The sequence below is a fragment of the Mustela putorius genome, unplaced genomic scaffold, assembly GCF_011764305.1.
Source record: "Mustela putorius furo isolate JIRA1106 unplaced genomic scaffold, ASM1176430v1.1 tig00003932_pilon_pilon_pilon:0A:0A, whole genome shotgun sequence".
Lineage (NCBI taxonomy): Eukaryota > Metazoa > Chordata > Mammalia > Carnivora > Mustelidae > Mustela > Mustela putorius.
The window spans coordinates 3,988,659-4,008,409 of NW_025422077.1; the positions used below are offsets into that span (position 1 = coordinate 3,988,659).

At 37.9% G+C, this 19,751-nt stretch overlaps 1 protein-coding gene across 1 annotated transcript; it reads left to right on the top strand.

The window, feature by feature from the left end:
• Positions 1 to 4,851: 4,851 nt before the first annotated feature.
• LOC101691225 (fatty acid-binding protein 5-like) lies at positions 4,852 to 5,259 on the top strand. Its single transcript, XM_045069468.1, has one exon. It carries the CDS (start codon positions 4,852 to 4,854, stop codon positions 5,257 to 5,259), a length of 408 nt encoding a protein of 135 aa, XP_044925403.1.
• Positions 5,260 to 19,751: the final 14,492 nt, after the last annotated feature.

The following is a 19,751-nucleotide window of genomic DNA, read 5'->3' on the forward strand; positions in this document are numbered from 1 at the left end:
TAGGCAGTGCCTGGAGACATGTTTGACTGTTACAACTGGGTAGCCATACGCTGTCATCCAGTAGATAAAGGCAAGAGATGTCGTGAACCATCCTGCCATGCACACATGCCTAAGACAGCCCCTGCATCAAAGAAATATCCAGCATCCATGTGAACAGTGTTGTGCGTGAAAACCCTGTAGCCTGTAGACACTCTCTTCTAGAAACCTGTATGCAACATTACCCCCTTAATGCCACTGTGTTTCTCCCACTTGATATGGCCAAATACAGATCTTTTTTTTTTCCTTTCCCAGTTATGGTTTTCTGCTCTCACTCAATCCCCCTCTTCTTCTTCTTCTTTTTTTTTTTCCCCTCTCTTTTAGGGATTTAGAAAGTACAGGTGTGCAGGGAGGGAGGAGCAGAGGGGAAAGAGAATCCTAAGCAGGGTCCTCTTTGCATAGAGGCTGACGCAGGGCTCCATCTCACTGCCCCAAGACCATGATCTGAGCGGAAATCGGGAGTGAGATCCTTAGCAGACTGAGTCACCCAGGTGTCCCTCAATCCCCTTTTCATAGGTGGCAGCGCAATTTATCTTGCTTTCCTGAGACCTAGGAATGGTACTGAATTCCTGTCTTGTCCTCAGTCTCATCTGCCAGCAAGTCTGGTGAGTTCTACCTGTAAGCTCGATTCCGGCTTCCTCCATTTCTGTCCATCTTCTTTCTAGCCACCACGCCCGACCCTTCATCCTTTTCGTGTTTGGTCTGTTTCAGTAACGTTTCCATTGCTCCCCTGGCTTCTCTGCGGGACTGTGCTAGCGATTCACAAAGCAGTTGAAGAATGATTGTTAAAAACATCAACTGGATCCTCTCCTTCTTTCTCCCAAACCCCCGTGTTGCCCCTTTATAGTTAAAAGGGGCCCTTATGGGGCACCTGGGTGGCTCAGTCATTAAGCGTCTGCCTTGGGCTCAGGTCTTGATCCCGGTGTCCTGGGTTCGAGCCCCGCGTCGGGCTGCCTGCTTGGCGGGAGGCCTGCTTCTCCTTCTCCCATTCCCTCTCTCGCTGTGTTTCTCTCTGTCAAATAAATAAAATCTTTAAAAAAAAAAGAAAAGAAAAGTGGCCCTTATGTCAAAAGTCATCCTGTGTTTCTCAGACCTCATTCACCAGCCTTCTCACTGAGAAAGGTTTTCTCACACATCGCAACGCTTTAATCTTCCTTTAGGCTCTCTTTCTTGTGTTTCCTTATTCCTGGTATTTTCTGCTGCTAGACTCTCCTAGACTTGGACATGCTTGCCCTTCATTCCTATCTTAGATCAAGTCTCCTGTCTTTCCTGCCCCTACGAAACAAACTGGCCTCGCTCTCCCACACTGGCCCTGTGTGCCTCCCTGACTTATTGTAAAGTCCTTAAGACTGCTTTGTTCTTTTGAATAGCTTTTTAAATTTAGATGTCACTGACACATAACGTATTAGTTTTTAGTTTAAGACGTAACGATTGGATATTTGTATATCGTGCAAAGATGGTTACACACTAAGTCTAGTCAGCATCCATCACCATACATAGTTGCAAATTACTTTTCTTGGCATGAAAACTTTTAAGATCTACTCTTTGTAAATTTAAAATAATCAACACAGTATTAATTATAGTTACCATGTATATTACATCCCTGTGACATATTTTACAGCCAGAAGTTTGTACTTTTTAACCCCTCACACCTATTTTGACACTTCCCCTCACCCACCCCCAACTTCTAGGAATCACTAATTTGTTCTCTGTATCCACGAACTCAGTCATTATTTATTTTTGGATTTTGGTTTTGTGTGTGTGTTTTTTTTAATTTCATGTGTAAATGAAATCATACAGTATTTGTCTTTCTCTGTATGACTTCACTTAGTCTGTTGAACTCCAGGTCAATCCTTGTTATCACAAATGGCTCTCTAATGGATTTGTTGTGGGTGAATAATATTCCATTGTATTTATATACATTTTCTTTATCCATTCATCTCTCAGTGGACCCTTCGGTTGTTGCCATATCATGAAAATCATGTTACATTATTACAATGATTGTTACTGTATTTTTATTATTTTATTTTAAATTTTATTTAATTATTAATTTGTAATATCAAATTATTATTTATTATAATCACAATTGTATTTTTATTGTATTATTGTGATAATGTAACATTATTCATGATGTAATTATTGTTACAATTATTAGTACATTATAACAAATTATGCTGTAAATAATGCTGCAGTGAATGTGGCGGTGCACATATTTTTTCAAGTTAGTGTTGCGTTTCCTTTGGATAAATACTCAGAGGTGGAACCGCTGGGTCATATGGGATTTCTGTTTTTCATCTTGTGAGACCCTCTATGCTGTTTTCCATAGTAACTGCTTCAATTTAACATTCCCAGCAGCAGTGCACCAGTTCTTTTTCCCACACACCCTTTTTGATAATAATCCATTCTAAGTGGTGGGGGGTGGTATCTCATTGTGGTTTGGATTTGCGTTTCCCTGATGATCAGCCCCATTGAGGACGTTTTGATGTGCCTGTTAGTTTCTGGGTGGTACCTGCAGAAACAATGCCCATTGAGCTCCTTTGCCTGAGTTTTAGTGAGTTTTTGCTGTTGTTCTTAATATTTATGCATATATTTGTATTTAGGTAAGATAGTAACTCTTTGTCTGATGTGTCATTTGCAATTATTTGCTCCCACTTGGTAGGTTGATTTTTTTTGTCGATGGCTTCCTTTGCTATGCAGAGGTTTGATAGATTCCCACTTGGGTTTTTTGTTGTTGTTGTTGCTATTTGTTTGTTTGCCCAATCCAAGAACTCATCTCTAAAATCAGAATCAAGCAGCTCACCATCTCTGCTTTCTTGTAGGATTTTAATAGTGTCAGGTCTCACATTCAAGTATTCAGTTCATTTTGACTTGCTTTTTGTGTATGGTATTAGATAGTGGTCCAATATAATTTATTTGTATGTTGCTGTCCAGTTTTCCCACCACTGTTGATTGAAGAGACTGTCTTTTCCCTGTTGTATATTCTTAGCGCTTTGCTATAAATAAATCAAACATATGCGTGGGTTTGCTTGTGGGCTCTCCATTCTGTTTCATTGATCTATGTGTCTGTTTTTATGTCAATAGCATAGTGTTTTGATTTTACTACTTTGTAATATAGTTTGAAGTCAGAGAGCATGATACCTCCAGCTTTGTTCTTTCTCAAGATTGTGTTGGCTCTTCTGTGTCTTTTATGACTTGTTCATTACATCATTCTCAGGGCACTCAAGTTTTGATGATGGGGTAGCCCTGTGTTTCACTTTAGTTTGTACTCAAAAAATATTGGTTACATTGACGAGGCTCTTTCAGCAATGCAAATAATTAGAAATGAGCCATTAGCTGTTAGAAAGCCTAATACTAAAGCTTAGTAGAAAGGCAAAAGTTCATAATTCTGTTAAAAAGATTGCTATATGACAAGGTGATCCCATGTAAGATCCTACAGCATGGGGAATTCTTTCCAGAAGTTTGTTTTTCTGACAAAAGTGATTCCCCACTTCACACCTTGTAACTGTCTCAGAAATAATCCAATGTTTCCCAATACTGTATCTATTCTTATTTATATTCCAACTAGATCACAGGTTGCTTAAAGGTAAGGATTCTTGTTTATCTTTGTATCATTTGTCACCAAATGTTAGACCTAAGCAAACAGACAAAACGTGGAAGTTTTCCTGTTTATATGGCCAACATCGTTCAGATTTTGGGCATGGTATTTATGATAAACATTTGCTACTCATATTGTTTCTTACTATCTGATTTTGTTCTGAGTATAGGATAGTTGAGGCAATATGCTATTTATACTAGCAAAGCTGAAGCTTCTATAATACCAACTGGTAATTATTATACTAAACAGTAGAACAATAGGTTGATCAGTTCATTATGAAAGCTAACATATATTGAGGGCTGATTATGTGCCAAGCCATATTCTAAATGCTTTATTATGTATTAACCCATTGAATTCTCAAAATATCCACAGGAGGTGGTGATAACTATTTTCCTTCTTTTACATTGAAAGACATTATGCCAGAGAGATTTAAGTAACTTGCTGAAGTTCACACTCTAAGAAATATTGAGGTCCCTTTGAACCCAGGCGGTGTGACTGCAAAGTTAACACCTTTAATCTCTATCCATTCACTTTTGATAAATACTATGTAATTGAATCCAAAGGGCTTTATACCTTTAAAGTATCAAAATCCTTTCTTCCTTAATGCAACTTTTTAAAAATTCCACAAGCGGATTTATTGCTATATACACTACACAATTAAATATGTCTCAACCCTTCACTAACTTCAGTGATAAATATTTCTGTTTTGTTGTATGCAAGGCCAATTCTTTTCTTATCCCCTTTGAAAACGCAAGACTTCAGATGAAAACACTAACATATCTCTGCATAGTAGAGTGGGGGAGGGTGAAAACCAGGAAAACAAATTGCTCTAACAATGTATCTTGGCAGCACAATGGTCCATTTCTAGCAAAGAGGAAATAGACATGACATGACATGCTCTGATTTGAGATAATCTTTTACCTTTGGTGATGATTAACAATCCTAATAAATCAATACCAGCAAAGTTTAAGAATGGAAAGATAACAAAAACCCCTTTAATTGTCCTTTTCATTTAAAGGATACATTTGTTTTCTATAACCACAAGGGAGGGGTACTCATTTTCATGAAAGGTTTAAGATTCCACCTTTTCAGTAGCAAAAAATTCACATGACAACCAAAATGCACAAATAAAAATCTTCATTAAAAGAATATGAGAGGCAAGCCAAGCTCCCAACGCCCGGTTCTGCTCTGTTTGCTCGGCCCACCCGCCCGCGCCCACCATGGCCACCATTCAGCCGCTGGTAGGAAGATGGTGCTTAGTGGAGACCAAGGGCTTTGACGCATACATGAAGGAAGCAGGGGTGGGAATGTCTCTGCGAAAAGTGGGTGCAATGGCCAAACCAGATTGTATCGTCTCTTCTGATGGCAAAAACCTCATCATAAAAACTGAGAGCACTTTGAAAACAGCCCAGTTTTCATGTAACCTGGGAGAGAAGTTTGAAGAAACTACAGCTGATGGCAGAAAAACTCAGACGGTCTGCAGCTTCACAGATGGCGCCTTGGTTCAACATCAGGAATGGGAACGGAAGGAAAGCACAATCCCAAGAAAATTGGAAAATGGGAAATTAGTGGTGGAATGCATCATGAACAATGTCACCTGCACTCGGGTCTGTGAAAAAGTAGAGTAAAAATTCCTTCATCGTTTTGGATAGGAATTAGCGGTGAGGATGAACAAGCTCAGTTCAGTGAGCAAATCTCCATACTGATTTTTTTTTTTCCATTACTGTGTTCAGTTATCTTTATCACAAACATTTTACATGCAACTATTTCAAAGTGTTGATTTAATTAGGATCATTCCTTTGGTTAGTAAAGAAATGTGTTTGTGCTAAACAAACAAACAAAAAAGAATATGAGAAGCCAGTCTGAAACAGAAATGAATGCCAGTCTGAAACAGAAATGATTTTTTTTTTTTTTTTCCCTAGAGTAAATGTCTTCCTAGGTAGCTGGTTCAACATTAAGGACCATCTGGTCTCTTTTCCTGCTCTGTATCCAGTGTCCCTAGCAGCATAGACATGAACATGGTTTTGGTTTCCTAACTAAGTGAAATCAATGTAGAATGGTGGAGCAGAGCTGCACAACCATAGACACACACACACACACACACACACAGCCGTCTCTGTCTACCTAAGATTTTATTTATTTATTTATTTATTTATTTATTTTTGTCTAGGTGGTTGCCGGTCAATAATGAGGTTTCAAAGGGTCTGTGCCAAGTCAGCTAAAACATTCATTTGAGGGATTTCTGCTTTTATTGACTAAATCTTAACTCTATAGTATTTCAGCTAATCGAAGAGATAGGTACATAGGCATCGTAAGTGAAGAAATCGTGGTTATTTAGGCCTGAATTTACAACGCCGCAGAGCTAATTCTACAAGGGGGATGGAATTTGGAGTCAAAGAAATTAAAATAAAACCCTTCTTTGACCACAAAGCCGCTGTTTGAACTTTAGATTTCAACTTTCTTCATTTTGATTTCTTCAGTTACAAATTTAGAGCACTGCATCTCGAAGTGTTGAGTTGCCTACTGCATTTTTCGGTTGAACTTCAAAACTCTGAAGCTTTAAAAATCTGAAAACTTACTGTCTTCTCCTCTCATTCTCCACTTTTATTTTTAATTTCTTTTGTGATCACTAATTTGTCAACTGGTGTTTTAGTCCCTCAAGCCAAACATTGAAAAGATACTCTGTAACATTTGTCTCCAGGTGGGTCATTCCCACATGAATTCTAGCTCTTAAGTACCTTGGAAATCTCGTCCTTTCTTTCACTCTTCACTGCCTTTGTCCCAGTTAAATCTGTCACCATTTCAGTTTTAAATTACTGCCAAAGTCTCTTAGCAGGTCTGCTTCATGCCACTCTAACCATTGTTCATACTGCTATGCGGATTATCAAAACCAAAAATATGTTATCCACGTTCCTTTTTAAGATCATTTATATCCTTCAGTTTAAAAAAGTAGACTCATCTTAGCACGGCATAAGGATCTGGGACCTTTAGCGTTATGTCCTGTCTTCCTCCAAAGGCTTCCTCCAATTTCTAATTAGTCCAAAGTGATCTACTTAGTAATACTCTAGGCTGTCAGGTTTCCCATGTCTTTAGCCTTTATCTGTCAGTTTGCCACTATCTGATTAAATCCCATTCAGTCTTGAAGATTCATACTATCACTTCAACCCACAAAAAAGGAAAATATATATGACCTTGCTAAGCCAGGGGTGCAAGTGCCTCTCTCTTTCTCCCCCTCCCTCCCACCTTCTGTCTGTCTCTTTCTCTGTGTGTGTGTGTGTGTGTGTGTTTAAAGATTTTTTTTAAAAATGTATTTGACAGACAGAGATCAGAAGTAGGCAGAGAGAGAGGGAAGCAGGCTCCCGGCTCAGCAGAGAGCCCAATGCAGGGCTCCATCCCAGAACTCTGAGACCATGACCTGAGCCAAAGGCAGAGGCTTAACCCACGGAGCCACCAGGTGCCCCTCTTTCTGTGTGTTTGTATGTGTGTGTAGATGTTACACACACACATAAAAGAAGACGAGCTCAACCAGAGTACTAAACACAGAAAAAGAAAGGTGGCCTGTTTCAAGGACCCAGACGTCCATATGTTTACTTTTGTTCTTACCTGTCTCTCTGGACAATAAAGTTGAAAGCTAATTGTCTGATAGCAAGTCCACTCTTCTTGGACTAAAATTGTGCCTGCACCTCACACCGAAATATTATTGAAGAGGATGTTTTGTGGATCTGGCTAGAGGGTGGGAAGGTCTTAGAGATGCTGAAGTCCATTCTACGGTCCCTCTAACCAGTCCATGATCAGTACATTGGAACAGAGGAACCCTTGTCAGTGGTTGCAGTCCTGCCTTAGGAATAAGCTGACAAATGCGAAAGTGTTGATGGCAAAGAGGAACTCATCCAGAGGCTGCAAAATGGCAGTTTCTGGCTTGCCCAGAAATTAGCCCAGTGAGCGTTTAATTGGTGGCTGTGATTTGGCTGTGGTCCAGCTGTTGATAACCTTGTAAGTTTATAGGATGTTGTTTTGATTTTTAGAAGTTTATAGATTTTTTTTATAGTTGTTTAGTATAGGAAAACAATAGTTATGAGGCAACATCACATTCTACTTCATGTAACGTGTTGCACGAGTAACCCTCGGCTTTGAAAGCTCAGGAACCGCTTGCATGTTGTCCCCTCAGTTAAACTTGAACAGCCTTAGACTTGTTACCACCCATAGAAGTGCTGACTTTCCCTCCGTGGGGTGGTGGACCAGATGCCTGGATTTGCTCAGACCAATCCTGCATTGCATGTCCTGTACGGACAGCTAGTCTGCTTACTGCCTTCTTTTAGTTTCACAGTCTCCCAGTTAGATGACAAATGTTATGTTTACTTTATCTGTAGGGGAGCTTAGCAGAGCTTAACACTACTTCTCCTGTAATACCTAAAAAAGGGAACACTGAGCAAACCACAATTCCTAGATTGTAAGAGTGACCCAGTTCAGCATTTGTGGGAAGACTTTCAGGAAGGAATGTTTGAGATCTACAAGTTAGGTCAAGAGTTACATGAAGGGTTTCATCTGCTTGCACATTTGCCAAGGTCCCAAGACCTTGAGACCAGAGACCAAAAGAGGGGAGGCTAATTTGAGGAAGAGGGGAAAAAAAGCCCATGGCTGTAGTATGAGGAGACAGGAACCTGATGTGAAAAATTAGACCAGGGAAGTCAGTAGGATTCAGAACAAGCCTTAGAAGTCATGCCAAGGATTTTCAAATTTGCTCTATGAGTGGTAACAGCAAAAAGTATTTTTAAGTAAGCGCTGAGACTTGCTTATACCTACTTCTTTTCTTTTCTTTCTTTTTTTTAAGGAATACTCTGGCGCATATGTGGATAACGGATTGGGGTTGGGGTAAATTGCATGAAAAGCAATAGAATTGTGGAAGCCCTTCAGCAAGCTAAAATGGTGGCGTCATGAGAAATTAGGGAAACTGATCTATGGGGGTAGTTAGTGGGGGAAGCGAACTATTTATTTTTTTAAAAGTTAGCAGAACTGCGATTGATCATACTTTTTATCCTGAATGCTTCTGTTTATATCAAAAGAAAGAGACATCTGGAAATCATGCCTATGGACAGTATGTAAGGTGAAACTTTAGGTTAATTCTTTCATTTACTCTTAATCAGTTTTGCCCTTAATTGGTGTGAGGGCTCCTTCAGAGAGGGGACTTGGCCCCATGCTGCCATAGGGCCACCACAGTGACAGGAGAAAAAGCAAGGGGCCAGCCGGGAGAGGTCTTCCCAGGAGAACAGCCTACCTGCAAGAGACTGTACTTTGTCCATCTCTGATCATTCCGCCCCCTTTCTAATTCTTATGACAGAGTCCGTCTTGGGACTACACTGAGAAGTCATTTCTCTGTCCTGACAATTTCACACCCAAGTGAACTCAGATGAATTTACCACAGGAACTACCTCTGTTTACAAATTAGTATCAAAATGTTCATCAGTTTTGCAAGGCTTTACATTTTACTTGTTCTGAGGCTACAATAAAACTCCGTTTTAAAGTATTTCATGTAAATTGAGGCATCTGGATATTTACATTGGTGACATATGTAGACAGTTGGGAAAGAAATGTGTCAAAGAAGCAGAATTCCCAAGGAAAATTTTTCCATATTTTTGATTTTCACTTTTGAGAAAACCAATTTAGGTCCTCCAGGAAGGAAATAACAATTGAGTTTCTTCTGCTACCTGCGTATCACTCCTTTGCCTCTGATTAGGATTACATATTATATTGATTCAAACCTGTCTGTTTCTTTTCTCCATACTGCACAAATGAGGAGTTTACTTCATTTTATCTCAGTGACACTTATGAAGTGTCGTAAATAAAAATCTCTCAGGCTTCAATGTAGTTCAGTGAAAAGTACACACGGAACTCAAGTCAGTAAGGTAATACTTGAAAAGAGCACAATTCAGAGGAACTTTTCCCCGATGGTATTTTATTTTTATTTAGTAGAGATGAAATCCTCTGTGACACCTAGCCCTTAAAACTCCTGGTTTAGACATGAATTCACATGCTTCTTCTCACAGTCAGTGAGGGAATGTGCTGGCATCTACCCCCATGACCTGGAGAATGTGCCCTGTGATTTCTGTATTTTGCTCTCAGACATGAAACTCATTAGCTTTTGTGATTTCAGTGCATATGCATTTAACAGAAAGGCATTTAATTATTACAACCAAGGAGATGGTTTTTAATTTTTAGTAAAAAAAAAAGAAAGAAAGAAAGAAACTAAATGAAATCAAGAAAAGTTCTTAAAGTTGCCCTATAATTGTGCTAAGTATAACAATTTATCAACCTTTATATTCTTTACTGGATACCAATAAATGCTGTGTTTTATTTTAACAGGCAATTTGCTGCCAGAAGTGTTTTCTTCCAGAAGGTAAGTAAGTGCCTTTTAAGAAATATTATATAAAGTTATCATGGTTTCTGATTTATAGCTTTGAAGAGCCTATTAATTTTAAAGCCCCATGGCTGACAGCTGTGTTGTTCAAAGGCAAGGATATATAGTATTAATTATCTTAAGCTCTGGATTATTGTCCATGGTGCAGACATTATGTAAAAAGGAGAGACGGGCACATTTTTCTATTTTGTAAGAATAATTAATTAACCTGGTGCTTTTAAAAGAAAACACCTGTTGAAGAAAAATACAAAGAATACAGTTCAGGTTGATCACATTTGTTTCAGTTTCCAGATAGTTTGGGACAGTTTTCAAAAAAATTACCAGCCACTTAGGGTATGACTGCAGTTTTTTGTTATCGGTCTTTGTGACTTGGTTGGCTGAGATCGGAGAATGGCTTGGTCATTTTGAAGTTTAAAAATGTTTCACTGATAAAAGGTTGCATGATCGTATCAATGTGTTTTTGCTATAAAAACCCATTTGGCAATGAGAACATATATATTGTTTACTTGAATACATATGCATTTTAAAATCTGGTGATATATTAGGTTTAACCGGAGTTAAAGGTTCTTGCTGACTCAACCTTATATTTAAATTTTCAAGAATCCATTTTAAAGTAAACTGCGTTTTTCGGGAGAGAGTATCTTCATTATGTAATAAGAAATGATTGGAGCACAGGTTTGTTTCTTAGCTTGCCTTTCTCCAAGTCTGTGTTGTCTGTGTTGCCTTAGCAAGTCATGGTATGGTCTTCAGAAGACACCCTCCCGCAGCTCCCAGAGCGAACAAACACTGATCTTGATTCCTGCTCTTGGTTCGGTATCTCACTAGTTGGTATTTGCTGGTAGACCACCAACGCGTTTTCCCTCCCAGCTCTGTGGGTGTGGTATCAAGTTCAACACACTGTCCTTGAGGTATGTGAACCCTGCTATGGGTTGTAGTAACAGAGTGGCTCTATGTGCCACTATGTCGCTATCGTCAGTAAATTCACAAATTGTAACTTTTTTCTTTGACTAATCATTGTTTCTTTACATGGTCTGTAGGTCTATGATCAGGAGAGGTTGGCATATTAATCTGATGTACAACAGACTAACCCTCAGGTCGAGTTAATGAGTTATAAAAGAAGTGCATTTTGAAGAGAAAAAAAACTCACTACTTTTAAAAGCTTGGAATTTTATGGCTGGGGCCTCTAAATGTGTTAAATCAGTTATCAGGAGCTATTTTCAAGGGTATAATCCACAGTCTTCCATACCCTAGGGGACATAAGCGGTGATGAAATTAAACAAAGTCTGTGTATAAATTTAATCTTCACAAGTATATCGTCAGTTACATAGCAGTTACATAGTGTTCAGACTGCCTTACCACTGTTGATAGCTTTTGTGCACAATTTTCTAATATTTCCCAACCCTCACCTCTCCCCCTGCCTGCCCCCTACAAATGCTGGGATAAAAAGAACACAGGTTTAGGATCAATTAAAATTCACTTACAAACCTAGCTTCAGCTCTTACTAGCTCTGTGATCTCTTAGGCAAGATCCTTAACTTCTCTGAGATATTTCTATCATTTTTCAAGCTGGATATACAAATACCTGTGGTACCAAGACGGTAGGAAAGATGCTGAAAGGAATTGGTCAGTTCTTGACTTTCTTCTAGGAGTAAATCTCTTGTTATGGACACACGGCCTCAGATAAACTCCTTATTGCGCTCTCTGATAAAATGGTAATTTATGGCACATTTTTCCGTATTCTTTCATGATTGTAAACTTTGACTTTGGGTGCCCTGACCTCATAGGGTACTGACATTTTGAAAATGAAGATATGGTATCTTGCTCCACCCCAGGTAAAGATGTTCTTTATGTAGTGTCTATGCATCCTCTCTAGGGATTAGCCTGTGGGCCCTGGGGAACACAAAATATTCTCATTTTAGTGCCTCCTTATAGATTTTTCAGACATCTTTCTTGACTTTCCTTCCTTAGCATCCTAAGTGTCCCTACTTAAGGTGTTTACTCTCTAGGGCCTTCCTCTTCTTCATGATCTACTGAAACTTGGAACTAGAGCCCTATTCTTTCATTCACTTATTTAGGAAATCGCTCCTTTTTTGTAATGCTTTCCCTTAAAACTCTGCTGGGTAATCGGACAGTTAAATAACTGAAAATGCTTCAATAGCCTTCCTAGGTAATATTTACATTTTAAGAAGCTTCTGTAATGGCTTCACCTAAATGTAAGGGAATATGATCATCTCTGTGGCCTGGGGGATCATTCGAGACCCAAGTGTTTTCCAGGAAGCTCTATAAAGTATGAAAAAAATAAGGCTGCTTCCTCTGCACACATGCTGTAAAACTTACACATGCATACAGGACATCTCATTCACATTCTCTTACTCTCTCCCACCTCTCTCACTGCTTGTAAAAAAAAAAAAAAAAAAAAAAAAAAAAAAAAAGAAAGAAAAAAAAAAGAAAGAAAACTTTAAGCAGACATGATTGATATCCAGGCCTCTTCTGAAATACCTAAACACATTTTCCTCTCTGTTTTTAAATCTCTGCTGTGCTGTTCTCAAACCCCTTATATTTTCTTCGTTTCTTTCAAAACCTGGAGAATAATTTACATTTTTGATCATGTGTTACTTGTCACAGATTTGCATGCACTTTAGCCAAATGATTCTGGGAAGGTTGGAAGGAATTATTGCATTTGTATTTCTGATCAGGAAACGGAGCAAGAAGAGACTCAGCGAAAGTCCGAACAGCGAAGATGGGTTAGTACAAGGGTTTCTGATACCCAGTCCGGTCCAAGCATGTAGATGTTGTTTTATCACATAAAGGCAATCCATGTGCGATTTTCTTCCTGTGGATTTATCCCTACCTATGAAAATAAGGGAAACAAGAAAAATAAACCAAATATACTGCCCATGGTAACGGGACTCCGCTCTTCAGAAAGCCAGGCTCTCACCAGGCTACTTGCCAGGATAAACTCAATGTTCACAGCAAGCTTGAGTGTTTTTAGTATTTTTATAGCAGAAAGTCAAAATGAAAAGAGTTTCTAAGTGATAAATGACATATTCATTTTTAAATACAGTTCTCTGCTTGGATAACATACATGTATATGTGACTTAGCTGAAGTTCTTGAAAAAATACTGGAAGGCATTATATGCTTAATTTTGCTGGACAAAGCTGACTAATCCTAGTAAGGAAAAAAATGCAGTGGATTCCCTTGAAAAAATTTTAATTGACCTTTAAAGGTCATTCCTGTACCTTAATGTGTTTTACTAATACAGAATTGAGAATATTTGATATTTGTTGATTTTATCTCAAAGTTGTATGTAGATTTTATTTTTTACTCTTACTCAGAAATGTTTGTGGGTCCCAGTGCTTCCAGAAAATACCTTCCTTCATCTCCATCTTTTCTTCTACATGTTTGTGTCGAGGGGTCTAATGGTTCGCTTTACTCTTCTTGAGCTAAGACCTACTAATTATGTCTATCATAAAGCCATTTTCCCCCAATCAGACAAAAGGATGTTTTGCCTTTTTTTTTCTTTAAATACTTATTTTTCGGTTGTTTTCAATAGTAAATCTGTATTTTGTTAAATTCAGAAAAGTTAAATAATCTTGAGAATAGGATCATTCTCAAATTAATTGTCCGTGCCGTGGGTTTGTCTGGGATTATAAGTTGAAAGTTGGATAGGAGTGTCTCTTAGGAGGATTTCAACTGTACAAGACAGGCTCGAATCCAGAAGGAAACTTTCTGAATTAATTTAATTCTTTTATCGTGTGATTTTTCCTAGAAGACTGAAGAATCCAGAAAGTTTCTTCCTCTTTACATCTGGAAAGTCCTCTTGCACACATTCTTTAAAACCTACATCTGTACTGTCGGTTTCCCTTCCTTAGTCAAAGGTACATCTCCCTTTTATTTTTTGATCATTAGTCCATCGTTTTCAATAATTGTGAAAGTGTCTGAAAAAAAACATTGCTCCAAGTGTTCCTGAGCCCTAGCACTTTCCTTTCATTTCTGAATCAAGCTCTGTGTTTCTTTATATCTTCCAACTTTTGACCTGTTTTCATGGGCACTTTGGTCATTATCATATTTATGAGACCACTGTTCCAGGTAAATGTTTAAAGCACAAAAATACAGACTTTTCTCCCAGTGAATTTTATTCTATGTAGAATAAAACTCTGCATTTTTTCCTTTTTCCTACATACTGTCATTGTTTTTATACATTCACCTTGAAGTAAATATAAGCCTTTCTCGCTCAACTCTGGAGAGTGATTCAAGTGAGATCATATGCCACCATTCTCTCTCTGAAATCCCAAGGATTAATTTTCTTCATTTAAGCAAACAGAACTAGTATAAAACCTTCATATGGAGAATAAGTATACATATTAAATCTTGAATTATATAATAAAATGAGGCTGGGGAAAGTGTTCTTTCCACAGTGAGATTTTCATTGTAGAAACAATACGGACTGCAGCTAGTGGATTATGGTGAATTTAAAGAAGAAGAAAAAATCAGCATAATTCAGTTGTGCCACCCTTTGAGATAACTACCAGTGACATTTTAGTGTGTTCTACTAGACTTTTTTTAAGGCACTCATCGTACATAAAAATTGCACCCATGACGGTATAGTCCCAACCCCATATTTAGCTGAAAGCTTTCTCATCCTGTTCTCTGTTCCCAAGAGGCATGAGAGCCTCCTTTGCGTTCTGGCGTCTTTCGATTCAGGGTGTGAGAAGATCTGAAAGAAGATGAGAAAGGGAGTGGGCAGTGAATTCAGGTTTTTATTTTCCTAACTCCCTCTTTCCGTGGTTACCTCAAGGAACCTTGATCACAACTCTTAGTTTCTCTCCATGTACACTTCCCTCGACACCTCTTCTGGGTTTTAGGAATTGTTCCTCCCCTGTCTCTGCCATATTAGGGCTGGGGAGTGTTGTCCCGTGGAACCCAGTAGGTTTTGGGAACACCCCACCCATATCTTTGTAAATGGTTCCTTTCTTAAACTGTCTGAGAATGATGCCATTTTGAGTACGCCATGTGGTCCTAGGACATTGACTCATACTGGAGCTCAAAGATGGTTTTATTGACCTCCTTTCTTTTTTGTCTACAGTATGTGGTGAAAGTCCTTGCATGTTGTTCAGTATCATGTTAGCACATTCTAGCAACTTCATGCTACACATGTACCACAGTCGAACATTTATCTTGTTTTCTGTTCTTCATTATCGGTAGCTATGCCAAAAGGAACCTCTCTGTAGACTGTATATCCTCTATCATCCCCTTAGGATAAGTTCCTCAAAGTGAATTAATAGTAGTTTCCAAATGGCATTTTCTTATTTGTTCTGCAGATTTAAAAATCACATCTCTTGGTCATTCTCTAAATGACCTCAAGCAGGTCAGCAGTCACTTTGATGTCCTACTACTTGAAAATATGAGACCCTTGATCTCCAAGTTCTAGGATTTCCTCAAGATGCATACTGACTTTTGTGGATTCATATGGTTATCAGTCCGCTTTGCTGAAGTACCAAGAGATGGTCCTTCATGCCTTGAAATCAGGCCAGATGGAGCCTCTTCCCTGAGGGCCATTCCATTCTCTGGAAGGCAGTCTGCTGGAAACCACTCACAGTCTGTCTGTCCATACTTCACTCCTCCCTCACACCAGCTCTTCCCTAGTCAGGACACAAAGGTGATACAAAAATTGTCACCAAATTCCTGAGAAAGTCAATGTGTCCAAGAGTACTTGGGGGGAAAAGTATGAACCCTATTTAAGTACTTCTTACATTAGTAAGCAGTGCTTGTGAGGAACCTCATGTTCATCTAAAAGTTGAATGATTCCTATGAGTTTTCACTCACCTGTGATAATATAAGACTGACCATCATGGCCATGATGTGATTAATATTAATGGTTATAAACGATTAACATATAAAATATAATCATTAACGTTAATCATGTAATGGCTGGTCTTTATGCTCTCAACGAACTGAAGCTGTTGTAATGAAAATACAACAAAAAAATTTTAAAAAGTCAGGCTTTTGTTTTTCTTTTTGTTATATGGAATGATAAATCTCATGCCACTCAAATATTCAATTTGTAACTATCATAATGACCTAGGTGATACAAAAATTGTCACCAGAGTTATCAACATGTTTCTACATCTTGGCTAAAAGCCCAGAAAGTATAGATTTACAGAATGAAAATCTGGAGTGTTTTATAAATACTATAAATACTGTTCTCACTGAGGAAAACATGTATCTGGAGGCAGCAACTCTTCAAAGGAAAATGTACAATTTTCATAAACATAATTTTCTTGAAGATATTTTCCTATCCTACCTAACTCTGATGAACCGAAATAAAGTAATCATTGTTCCTGGAAAACAAAACCAATTTAAATACCTTCCCTCCTTGTGACTTTCAGTATTTGATGTGTGTTTTTCAATCTTGGTTCCTCCAGAAGGTAGACCTCCTCGGATGTATTTTCAAGGGTACATGGGGTTTCCATGAGATTTTTATGGTCAAGTGAGTTTTCATTCTATAATCTTAAAATGTTAATATGTTAATGAGATCTTAGTTAACCATCTTATGTGTCATGTAATTTGAAATTATACTATGATAGTTGATAAGAAATCATGTGGCAGAAGGGGACTGAGAGAAAAGAGAGAAAGATCAGTTAATAATGTGTTTATATTAACTGAAAGCCATTTGAAGCTTCAAAGTTGAGCTAACTGAAGTTTAATTATAGCTAGAATATACAAAATTACTGACTGAATTAAGTTGTTCTTTGACAAATAATGTCTCTGCCGTGTGCAATTTATAAAAAATTCTCGCTGTAAAATTTAGTCATGTAAATGCATCGCAGGTGGCAATTTAGTTTTATTTAAATAACATCATCGTGATAACGTATTAAACCTGGTATTTTGAGTAGTATATGCTTTACAGTTTCATTTATGGATTTTGTGGGTTTTTTCCTAAGTCTTGTAAAGGCTAATCTTCTGTTTATACATAAATCATAACATTAAAAAAACTTAAATCAAGGTTTGCAAGAAAATATGAAACATGGTACAGTATACTGGATATGGCACATTCTTTACAAATTTTGAGAAACACTACTATTCAAAATCAGAGCTATGCTTAATTCTCAACCGTGTCCTTTCCTCATACTGGTTCTCCTATGCATTCAGCTTGCCATTAAACGTGGAGGTTAAATTGTAGTCCATTCTCATCAAGTAGCTCAGGAATTTCTCCAGAAAATATGTGCGTTCGTTAGGGTATATCCAATATTGAGACACTAGTGTGTAGAAATCCAGAAGTTACTTTTAAGAGATCATAAGAACTAACAGGAACAAGACTGCCACTTCCCTGGGAGTCGTGAAAGACTGGAAAGATGATTAAATCGCTGAGCATGTGGAGACCAAAGCTTATCAAAGTGTGAAGAGCTCTTGAATTCATAGCTGACAGATCTACTTGAGTATTTCTGTGTCCTTCCTGACCCCTGGGTGCACTACAGGGAAACACCTGTAAGATTCAGATGCTTTCTAATATTAATCCCTACTATTATGATTCTTGACTTGACATTTATATCCAGGAGTGCATTTTGCCTAAGCATTTTGCCTCCTGGTGACTAGTCAATCACCTTCCATATTTCCTGACACTAGGAAAGTCATCTCCCTAAATATTTTTTCATTGGCCAGACCATCTTCCAGTCTTACCTTGGCATTCACTGTCCCTCCTTCTCAGCCTATCTTTCCAAACTCTGACACCCTCTGACACTCCATAGACTGTCCTGCTCCACGAAGGACGTGTAACTCACTGATGCTAAAACATGCCTTGCTCAGCCCATCTTCTATCATTCTTACTGTCTGCCGTCTCTCATTATATTTTCTATCCCTAAACTGCCATTTTAGGTCCTCTGTAGGTCACTAATTTTCATTAATTGTGATTCTTGATATTCGGAAATGTTTCCCATGTTCCTCCAACTAGATTGAAATTTGGGAAGGAGTGGAGTTTCATATAGTCCCTAGGAATGGTTTTCCCCTTATCAGAGCACTCAAATTTTTTGCTGAATAAATGTCTAAATTTTGATTGTGCATCTCTTCAATGACAGCTATGAAGTGTTAAAATCGCATTGCCTTATTTGTATGCCCTGCAATAATATCTAGATAGACCCCACATTCCATACAGGGGAAAAATACTTTGGGTGGAAGTAAGGAGCTAGAATAAATACCCATGGAAGCTGGGACCCTGGGAGTCCCACTACTAAATGATAGTGAAACGGAATGAAAACCGTTTTGCTCAGAAAATGAGCTGAACAAAAGTAAAGTTTGTAGGAGATTAGATCAGAAGCTTTTAAAGAAGGACAGTTTGATATATATATGTATGCATATATACATATATATATTTAAACAGAAAATTTCAAGAAAGCTATTAGGAGTATTGTAGTAGCATTTTAAGCAGATGATTTACATAGAACTAAATACACTTTCAAAAAGAGGCTGGCCTTTAAAATTAGAGTAGCCCTAGAAAATCTAGAGTATCAACATTCTTAGGATTTAACCATAATGTAATTAACATATATTTATCTGTTTTGCACATTCGGGGCTCTTTCATTTCATTCAGGCAACAGAATGCACATTCTTAATTTCTCTCTTGCTTCTTCAGGAGAATCCAGAGATGAAAATGCTTTTTCATTAGGCTATGACCTTTATAATTCTGCCTCTAAACAACATCCTTATTAGTAAACTATGATGGAAGTGCCTGTAGGGTAGAAACAATGAATATTTATTTAGGAACTGGCTTTTGGCCAATTTTTCTGAACCCTGAAGGCATAAATATTATATACCAGAGCATTTCAATTCCTGGGCCCTTGTGATTTTTTTCTCTGCACACTTGTGAAAGGCACAAGTATCTGCGCGACACTTTCAGGAACTCATTTGTCAAAGGCTCACTTGGGCTTAGAAGCCGTAATAGGCCTTTCTATTCAGTCATGAAATGTTAAATAGGTATAAATCCTGGTTAACCATCTTAAGTTAAATAGTTAAAATAGAAAGGAGGGTGTGCAAATTACCTCTGTCTCTTAAATTTTGGTTAAGTGGTTTAAAAAAAAAAATAGAAGGAAGTAGTTAAAATTAATATAACTTGCCTCCCTGAAGTTAGTCTTTGAGACAGTGTTGAAAGCTGCCAAGCAGTTTTTTTCCCCCCTGAGAACATTCTCTTTGTTGTCATTATGTTTTCTTGTGGAGAATGTGTTTGCCACACCTCTCAGCAGAACCACTATAATTGAATGAACAGGTAAGTTGAGTTATGGATGTTGAAGTCACATCTTGCTAACAGGAACCAATAGCATTACTTTCAAAGCTGTAGCATCTCCTTGAACAAAATGCTAGGGCTGTTTCAGTGCAATAGAATTCCCACATTATTTTTTGTTTCTTGTTTTCTTTTTTAATGACTCTCAACTGTACTAGTGTGTCTAGTTGCAGACACTAGCGTGTCTGCAACATTCACATTCCCAAATCATTTGTAAGTAATGAGAGACGGCTCGAGAAATAATTCAATTTTCATCTCTTGCACTTCTACTCTTAGCATTTCATTTGTTTTTTTGTGTGTGTGTGCTTAATACCCATGTCTCTTTATGCCTTAGATGTTTTTACTAAAACATTATATGATCGTAAAGCACAAGGACTGAATTTCTTAAATTTAATTTTTAATAAGTGTTGGGCACAAGTAGGAGCTTCATG